The 10,433-nt window shown below is 37.4% G+C and overlaps 1 protein-coding gene across 1 annotated transcript; it reads left to right on the forward strand.

Moving 5' to 3' along the window:
- Positions 1-262: 262 nt before the first annotated feature.
- On the forward strand, positions 263-9,391 carry LOC149943725 (uncharacterized). The gene is made up of 2 exons (XM_090174784.1): positions 263-388; positions 7,791-9,391. The coding sequence occupies exons 1-2, from the start codon at positions 343-345 to the stop codon at positions 9,290-9,292; spliced, it is 1,548 nt and encodes a 515-aa protein (XP_090030910.1). The 5' UTR covers positions 263-342; the 3' UTR covers positions 9,293-9,391.
- The last annotated feature ends 1,042 nt before the right edge of the window (positions 9,392-10,433 follow it).

Below are 10,433 nucleotides of genomic sequence, written 5' to 3' on the forward strand. Positions count from 1 at the left end.
GTCAGGGTAGAGCGATATTGTTTATCGATTGTTTCCACGCCGCCCCGCGCCTCTCAAAAGGAATTTTGGCGCCCCTTTCCAACTGGCCGCTGTCCTGGCGCCTAGAGCGACCGCTCCACTTGCTCTACCCTAGGGCCGGCGCTGAGTCTAGGACTCTAGGTGGCGCGGTTGCACCACGCTCTAACGAGGTAGTGCCATCAATCGTCAAATTAAAGAAAAATTACTGCATTTTTTATGGTATAAAAAATTGCCATTTGTTAATAAAGCCATGTGATCAAGCTGGCAACACAGGAATAATTGTTGGGTTACACTTTCTTCTCGTTGGACCATTAGCCATAGTTGATGGAAATTGGAATCTGCCCTATGATAGAGGCCTTAAAAATCAATTGTAAGTTGACTTTTGAGTTTAATTAAATTAAAGATATAAATTAATCCACGTTGATAAAAAATAACAGTCATTACTACGAATATTTTAATAATTTCCAACACTCCATTGTGTATCTTTGAATTTTTGGTTACGCAGGTTTCAGGTTTCTTAAGTTTATATCCCTTACGACCAAAATTAAATACTAAGCAGACGTGAAATTGGCAATGTATATCCGTAGTTTAAACCGTTTAATAATACGCAATGCTAATTGATAATATTTAATTTTATAAGTGTCCGTTAATTTAAGCCTATATGGAACCATAGGCCTTGTCTCTTTAATATTTCGCAAAATATTTTGCTCTTCAGAGTAAACCTGGGTGAACGACGACAAAAACAAATATGGATAACTAGATTAAACCAAAAATAAATAGACAATTTATTTTTGATTAAACGAATATAAGAGTTTGTCTATGTATATTCCCTTTTGGATAATTTGCCAAATTTTTACTTCGTAAATTTATAAATTGAGTATTTCCTAAGCTACGACATGGAAAGGGAAATTCAACTGGATAATATGAATAATAAAAATGTACCCCTATCAAGAAAGACGTATTCAGCTCTGCTTTACAAATATTGCTATCAAAATATAGACTCTTAAACGCGCCTTCCCAATCGACCGCCATTACCTTACAGTCTACGGGAAGGGTGATGAAAAAACCGGTTTTGGGGGGATGAAATTTCTGTGGTAGAGGGGTGTAATAACAAAAGTAAATAAAACACAGAAAAAAAATGCAAGTTTTTATAGGGGAATTGGCTTCTTATACTCTGAGATTCTCGTAGAGCCACCTTTTATACAAAAATATTGCAATATTTTTGTATAAAAGGTGGCTCTACGAGAATCTCAGAGTATAAGAAGCCAATTCCCCTATAATTTTCTGACAGCTAGATAAACCTGCACTTTTAAGAGTTATAGCTTAAGTAGCTAGTAGACGATATTAGAAGAACCGCCCGCTTACAACAGACGATTATACCCTTAGTTTTGTGAAGCGCCATCTTTTATTCAGAAACATACCAAGATAATGATTATGGTTAATAGGAATCCATACCGTTAACTTGGAATGCTTATTCCGCATGATTTCCGTCTGGATGTTGTAGACCACGGTTTTATGTTGACATTATACCGCGTGTTCATTATTTTAATCATGTTATCGACTTCAAAGCGTTACAAGTAAAAGGTTTGTCAGCAGCGCCGGCCCTAGGGTAGAGCAAGTGGAGCGGTCGCTCTAGGCGCCAGGACAGCGGCCAGGTGGAAAGGGGCTCCAAAATTCCTCTACCCTGACCAAGGGCTAGGGCCGGCGCTGTTTGTCAGGTCATTTAGTAGTGATTACTATTATTCTTATACAAAGACGGGACAGAAAATAGAAAGATACTGGTTATGCTATTCCCCCACATTAAATGGAGTGTACTATGAACCTTGTTGGCTATTTGACGGTGACGAAAAGAAAGACAGCCTAGACAGGTCTAACAATGCCTGGCGCGAAGGTCGTATAAAGGACTGGCAGGGATTAAGTAAAAAGATAAAGACCCACGAAACTAGTGCTGCTCATTTAAATTCATGTATGACGTATAGCGCCTGGAAAAGTAACAAAACTATTCATACGTTTCTCAGCAAGAGCTCTGACAATTGGAAAGCCATTTTAACTCGAATTTTTGATGTTACAAGATCACTAGCCTTATGCCAACTTCCCTTTCGAGGTCATCGTGAGAACATAAATAATATAGGTTCGCAGTCTGGAAATTTTTTGAATTTTATTGATTTACTTTCTCGTTATGACCCTGTACTTAAAGCTCACATTTCCAATGAAAAAACCCAAAATAAATATTTCAGTCCACAAATGCAAAATGAAATGATTTCTTTTTTAAGTGATAGCGTGTTAAAGAAAATCATTGGTGAAATAAATAAACAACCTTTTTTTTCACCTGATATATCAAGTAAAGATCAACTTAGCTTGGTAATACGGTTTTTAAACCTGGACCTAAATAAAGCCAAAACTGAGGCATTTGAATTAAAAGAAAGCTTCCTAGGATTTTTTGAAGTTACTAGCCATTCTGCAGAATACTTTGAAAATGATGTAATACGAGTACTAGAAGATCATTTTGGTATTAATTTGAAAAATTGCAGAGGACAGGGCTATGATGGCGCTGCAAACTTGAGCGGGAGATATACGGGTTTGCAGGCAACAATAAAAAAGCGTGTTCCAAATGCGGAATTTGTCCACTGTGCAGCTCACAATTTAAACCAAGTGTTGAATGACTCAGTAAAAAATATTGTAGAATTGAACCAATTTTATGAAAGAGTTAACAGTGTTTACGTATTTTTCAGTGAAAGTGTAGCACGTTGGCACGACCTGAAAAATACTTTAGCAAATGAAAAGTGCGTTGCAAAAACCTTAAAACAATTTTGTTCAACAAGATGGTCGTCTCGATTTGATTCTCTAATAGCTTTAAAGAACAATTTTAAACACGTTATGCAGTGTTTATCGTGCGTAGTACTTAAAAGCCAAAAATCAGCAGAAAGGCAGGAAGCAATCAGTCTTAGAAAAAAACTAGAAAATATCAATTTAGTCTCAAAATTACTTCAGAGTTCGTCTGCTGATCTCCAGAACGCTTGCGCGTTGTTAGAAGACGCGAGAGATAATTTGGCTATGGTTAGAAATAATTTTTGCGCAAATAATTGACGAAGCGAAGGAACTGCGAAAACGTGGAATATAGAATGCAAACTTATTTCAAAACGTAAAAAGCGAGTAAAACGATTTTATGACGAACTTTCTTCTGATGATAGAATTGAAGATGCACTCAAAAGTTTCCAAGTAACGGTTTTCAACGAATCACTTGACATCATAATTCATCAATTAACAAATCGCTTCATTAGTATGAAAAACATTAATGATAACTTTTCGTTTCTAAACCCTGTACAATTAACAGAAATGAAAAATGATGAACTTCGAGATAAAGCTACCAAACTTATCGAGAAATACGAATCCGATTTATTGTATGGTTTAGTTGATCAGGTGATAAGCTTTAAAACCCTAATGTCTCCAGAAATTTATTTCCGATAAAGTTTATGGCACAGCGAAAGCCTACATGTAATTCCGCGGCTTAAGCCGCCGAATACCAATTTAAGGAAGCCCCACCCCCTCCCCTTGAAAAACCTAAGGGGCCCCTAAAATAGTTTCGCGGGGGGCCCCCGAACCCTTAGCTACGCCACTGTATCTCAAACTTGGAATGCTAACCCACTCATATCCTCTATGGTGAGATCTCGGGGAGAGGGTGGGGGCAGTCTACGACAGTAAAATATCCTAGCGCACGTCTCTCCTCTTTCGGTGGTTTTCCTTCGGGGAACATCCCGTTTGCAACTATTGTTGTGTTGTGTCGTCTGCATATTTAAATATCAGAGTAGGTCTGACTTAGAAAGGAGTAGCGAACCAAAAATGATCTCTCAAAAGTTTAGGGTAGTAGCTTTGAAGTCGATAACATGATTAAAATAATGAACACGCGGTATAATGTCAACATAAAACCGTGGTCTACAACATCCAGACGGAAATCATGCGGAATAAGCATTCCAAGTTAACGGTATGGATTCCTATTAACCATAATCATTATCTTGGTATGTTTCTGAATAAAAGATGGCGCTTCACAAAACTAAGGGTATAATCGTCTGTTGTAAGCGGGCGGTTCTTCTAATATCGTCTACTAGCTACTTAAGCTATAACTCTTAAAAGTGCAGGTTTATCTAGCTGTCAGAAAATTATAGGGGAATTGGCTTCTTATACTCTGAGATTCTCGTAGAGCCACCTTTTATACAAAAATATTGCAATATTTCTTACGAGACAATAATGTTTAAAAAAAAAATCGTATCTGTCTGTATTAACAATTTAGGCAAAAAAACACAAAAAAATTAGTCGGGTTGGAAGGCCAACCGACCCGACCCAATTGGGCTTAACGCGAAACCGCCCCGCCCCAACGCAAGCTTAGAAAAACCCGAGTTTGTAAACCGATAAAACCGATAACCATGAATACCCGCGGATGTTTTTCTACGTCCATTTTTAATGTTGTATCGCAGGGCTAACCACTTCCTGTAATCGGTGCATAAAATTTCTAAAATTATTACGTACTAAATTTTTGGTAAGCGTAATCATTACGTAGTCGCTGTAATCGCTTTAATATCTTTGTACTCGCTCTGTAATCATGAAGTATTCGCTGTTATCGGCCTGAAATAGCTTTGTACTAGCTCTGTGGTCGCTATGTAATAGCTTTAACCGTTGTAATCACGATCATAAACTTTAGCAATAAAGTTTGCCGTGAAGACGGCTTCTAACTATTTTTCCTAAAGGTTCAACTAAAATGTTAAAAGGTATTCGTCTGTTATTTGTGGATGAAATTTAAATAACGTACCTAATGTTATGCAGGTTGCTCTCCGAGATGACACAGTGTGCGAAAAAATCTGCGCTGTGTCGTTCACTCTCATTTTAGAAAAGGGATTTAGGTGGATGAATCATATTTGTAAAATTCTTCTACATAGTGAAACTCCACTGTTTTGCCATAGACTTCCATCAAATACGTTCGAAAGTTGTTTCTAAGGCTTTTACGAAGATGCGGAGAGTGAAAGATTCCGTATTTTTTTTAAGCATTGTGCCGAAAAAAAGTTGATATCCAGTGAGTGTTGGGCGGTTGAAAATTCTTCTATTAGAGGGTCCTTGATCGGAAATAATGGCTCGGATATACAAGCCAATTACTTGTAGCCTTGTATGGCTTTCGTTTACAAAATTTTCCATTTTCTCAGAATTCTTAGTGCCTCAAGCGAATGGAAAACATAAAACTTACTTCCATGGCTGAAATATACCATGTAGGATTATGACAAATGACTCGTTGGCCAAGACTTTTTCTGTCTCCACCGCCATTTTCCAGGAAACCTTTAACCTGGTCTTTCGATTGTTCATAGGATAGTCCAGCCATAAGAGATACTTGAGAAGAAGGACGCAGTTTTTATTCGTAGTTGACATATTTTAAATTTTATTTTTCACCGCTTCAAAGATATTTTACTTGAACCCTGGTTCAATAGTAATATCTTCTAGCGACTTTCTTAGTGTTCTTGGGTTTGGAAGTGCATAGATTTGGCCTAAATGTTAAGGTTTCATTGCTTTGGTAGAAGACTGATAAAGCCATTTGTTTGTCCATATCAGACCATCGTCTTCCTTTTTTGGAACAGTTGTGATTGTGAAAACTCTCATTGGTTTTCAGTTAAAAAATCTGAAGTTAACATACGAATTTTCGCAGCTCTACTTTTTGGTAATTTCGATTTTAAATGTACAATCGTTTTCCTGCTTCTACTTAAAGGAAAGGTTCAGATAGTATTTTTACTGTTCTTTATAACACGCAACAAGCTATTTAATAAGGAAATCAGAAATTAAAAATATTTAATTAATTACGTAATTAAAATTATCAGCGGTTTTAAATTTTTTATGGTTGCATCCATCTAGGAGCAACAAACACAACACCCCACACAAGGAGAACGCAACCCGTCAAAAGTCGTGGATTTCCTTGCGTAAATTTTTCATTGGCTAGACGCTTTAGCGCCTGCTGCCGTCGGAAGGGGAAGATTCGGAAAATGTCTTCCCCCCCGCCCGTAAAACGTTCAGCGTAAAGGCTCGTGACGCTCGTCCAATGAAATTCGTACACAACCCTTCGTTAGTGTGTTTAAAGGCTAGCTGCGTTCTCCTTGTGTTTGTTGCTCCTAGCATCCATGAACCTATTCTAGGCTCAGCTTTCTGATTGGCTCTGGCTTCTAAAAATGTTTTAGTTGGCACACGGCCCCCTGCACGCGCTCACGCTGCTCGCGACGATAGAGGCTCGAGCAGGGTGAGTGCGTGCATGGGGCCGTGGTTGGTGACTGGGGAACGCGAAAAGTATGCACGTGATCGGTATACCGCGCTCTATTGGTTAGTTTTAGAACGAATCAGGAGTCTGAGCCTTAGAAGTTTGAAATATAAGAAACCTGGCTCTTATCAGTAGCAATAATTGAAAAATGTATAACTTTAATTTGAACTAATTAATTTTAGATATTATTCATTTTCAGTAGTTTCTAAACCTAAGGAATGTTATAAACAACAAATTGTTACAATCTGAACCTTTCCTTTAATAATGTAGATTTAACTTTCATTTTATTTCTTAATTTAATTTTCCTCTGTGTCGTTTGATCTTATATTTAACTTTCTAGTACTTCGAGCACAGGGCTTACCTAAAATAAAGTATTATTAAATGATGCATTTAAGTTCTAATCAATTTTTAAAATACCTACCAGCTGTAACAATAGTTGCAGATGAAGATTTAAAATTAGTGTCATCTGCTTCGGTAAAAACAACGCAACTTTCAATTTCGACAGCATGTAAAAAGTATTTTTAAATAAGGTATTAGCCATTTCAAAACTAGTCTTATTTTACAATACCCACCAGCTGTGGGTAAATGAGAGCTTGGTATACCCACATCTAAAATTAATAATAGATAAATTAATACTATTAAAAAAATTAATATTTGTTTTTAAAATATGACCTTGCACCTGTTTCGGCAAGCTTTCATTTAATTGGGTAACCTTTCGTCTTAGAATTGAAATTCTGGGCTTCCTCAAAATAAGTTCACATTAAATTAATTATTATATTACTTTTTTATTTTTTTTATAACATTACAGTTTCCATCGTCTTGTGTATTTTTTTTAGTGTCGAAAACTGGCTATATTCTAAATAATGTTCAATTATATCCACAAGCGTAGCTGGACGAAAGTTTTATCCATAAATCATATTCCCGGCATAACATAAATTTTAATTAGTTCAGTAAATGGTAAAGATGAAAAATAATGAAATTAAAAACTCCGTTTTACATGATCCTCATCCATCAAGCATTTTGCTGTAGTATACCGCAAAGGGATTAAAAGGAGAATTAGGCTATAGTCGGTCGAAATGAAGCAGTTCACTATTATTGTAATGCTTGCAATTCTTCGTAAACGGAGTAAAAGGAATGGAATTAGTTGTATGTGTAGGATTTGAAGACATCGGCATTAGGTTAGTTTTTAGATAGCGCGTTTATCCTGACTTAGAGGTTTTCCAGTCCATTTTCGACGTTGGTCGATTTCCGTCTCTTTCGAACGTACATGTAGCTGGTTTTTTGGCCGCCATGGAGGGTTTGTATGCATGCATTTGATGTTTATTTTCCCATTTGTTTTCATTTCCCTTATTATGCAGTAATGACTAATATATGGATTTTTGGCCCGTAAGACGAATTGATATAGCGAACCCAACGCAATAGCCCTTCAAAAATATAGTCGCCCACCTTGTAGCCTTTGAATTTATATTGTCCGATATACTTTCAGGTGGTGTCAAAATGGATTTATTGAACGAAAAGAAACAACTGGCCAAAATTGCATTTACCAAGGGGGATTTTGAAACAGCGAAAATATTGTATACGGAATGTCTTCGAGAGAATCCCAATGACGAAATATTTTTAGCAAACAGAGCGGCAACTCATTTGAAGCTGGAAGAATTCGAAGATGCCTTTCAGGATGCACAAAAAGTATTAAGCTTAAATCCCGCTCATACTAAATCCATCTTCCGAACCGGAAAAGCTCTTATCGGTCTAAAGCGCTACAAAGAAGCCTTGGAAATATTGTCGAGTTGCAGCGGCTTGAGCATAAACGAACAAAAATCAATAGATGAACTCGTGGAACATGCAAACATGTACGTGAAACATGAACAAGGAAATTACGATTTCTTACGTTTCCTACGATTGGAGGATGAGCCGGTTTTCCACGATGTTGCTGACTATTTTGGACCATTGGAAATCGTATCCATACCTGGAAAGGGTAGAGGTGTTGTGGCCACTAAGAATATCGAACCCGGCGAACTTCTGATGCTATCGAAAGCTTTTGCTGTTTTCTTTTCTCGATCTGATTCGTCGCACTTGATGCAATTGCATAAAGTCATAAGGGATCAATTAGCCCAGAAACCCGCCAGAGGGAAGCTTCTGTACAGATTGTACGCGGGCCCAGATTTGGGATATCTCGATCCGGAGAAGGACGACTGCTCCACTGTTGATTTCAAACGCATATTTCAGATAATACGCTTAAACGGTTTCTCTTGTGGCGGCAACGGAATCTGGATCGAACCTTCGTTTCTCAACAACGACTGTCTCGATTTCAACGCTGTTTATTCTACTTACGGGGACGTCATGGTTGTACGAGCCGTCCGTTCAATCAAAATCCGGGAGGAAGTTACCGTTTCTTACACTAAGAGCCGATATTCGTACCTTCACCGAAAGAAGATACTCTCGCAAACCTTTGAATTTATCTGTCACTGTGCTTTCTGCGCCAGCCAAATGATGGAATCTGCCAGCGTGATGGAGGAACGAGGAGCCCTTCTTGAATATTTTCGAAACCAAGCTTCACTTTCGGTCATCAACCTTGAAGAGGATGACGTTCAGCGGAAAATTTCTATCTTGGATAATCTTAGCCAAGGTTGTGACGAGGTTCATCGCGTGCATTACATGTTCACTCCTTATTATGTTCTGGCATTGGTCTACATTGAAAAAAAAATGTTTGATAAGTCGACAAATCTGCTTAAGGACTTGGCGTTGAATTCCGATTTAAACTTAAGGAATGTGTACGGCCCTTACGCGATTGGTGGACATTACCGAGGATCATTGTATCAGCTGTTTCTGAATCTTTATTTCGCCAATGACGTTGAAACAGCCAAAGATGTTTTTCCAGTAATTCTTGAAAATTTCGAGGTTATGGAAGGCAAAATAGGAGCTGAAGGTTTCAAAGTTGCTAAACCTCGCGACCTTTGGTATTTCGTTGATAAAGTGACCGAGAATTGAACAAATGTTCCATTTTAGTTGGAAAAACAATTTGTGTTTAAAGGGAGTTAGTATTCGCGGAAGCTACACCTTACTTGCTTAGGCTATACTCCCTTTAGATTTATTCAACTGTGTGCAACATAAATTTTATCTCTGTAACTTTTTAAGCCTTAAATAATAGTATAATCACCAATTTGGTTTGTTTTAATACTTCTAATCATAAGCCACTGTTCGCCACGGGTCCTTAAAATTAAGTCAGGCGCCAAATCAGTGTCACTATTTCATACTAATTGCTCAGAAAATTCTAGTTGAAAGCGAAAGTTTATCAGTTGTAATATCAATTGGTTGGCATTGTCCCTATATACAGGGTGTTACGGTTAAGAGTACTGAAACTTTTAAGGCGAATTCTATGAGTTAAAAATGTCTAATGCACCAAGGTTGTACAGTCACCTTTTTAAGAGTTACCTCAAAAGTCATCCTTGGTTATTTTTTATATTCCGTTTATCGAAAGTGTTGATAATGTGAGGGATAATTCATGTCCACGATTTTTTATTTGCATTGATTTTTACCGGCTTTGTGGTGTTGTCTTGGTGAGCCCACACAGTTCTTATCAGTGCTTTAACTTAAAGTTTTCGCTTTAACTTTTTATTGGCGTACATATTTGATTGCTTAAGACCTATAATACAATGGGTTGGTTTTTGGCTTTAAAATATTTTCTCGCACGTATAAATTTTACGTTTGTTGAGCGTTCTAATAATTATTAAATTTGAATTATCTATATCTCATTTTCGTTGCTTTGTTAATTTAATATCCATTTGGTCTTAAGTTATACAAATTTCAAATACCTCGACTGCGTTGAAAGCCCTCTTTGTGGAGGAGCCTGGCTTTATAACATAAAACTTGATTGAAAAAGTTAAAAATTGATCACATCTATAAAACAAAGGTTCAAATGCCTATTAACGCTGTCGACGTACATCAGGAGTTGAAGAACGTTTTATACAAGCACCAAAACTTTTGGAAGCTCAATTGGTGAATTGAAACACTTGAAGGCCCATTTTACCTTTAAAGAAGGTGTTAGACCTGTATTTCATAAGGCCCGAAATGTAGCCTATGCAATCAGACCCCTAGTCGACGCAGAACTCGATCGTTACAAAAAGAAGGC

This window comes from Leiobunum rupestre, chromosome 5 (genome assembly GCF_980474605.1).
Source record: "Leiobunum rupestre chromosome 5, qqLeiRupe1.1.hap1, whole genome shotgun sequence".
In the NCBI taxonomy this organism is placed as follows: Eukaryota; Metazoa; Arthropoda; class Arachnida; order Opiliones; family Sclerosomatidae; genus Leiobunum; species Leiobunum rupestre.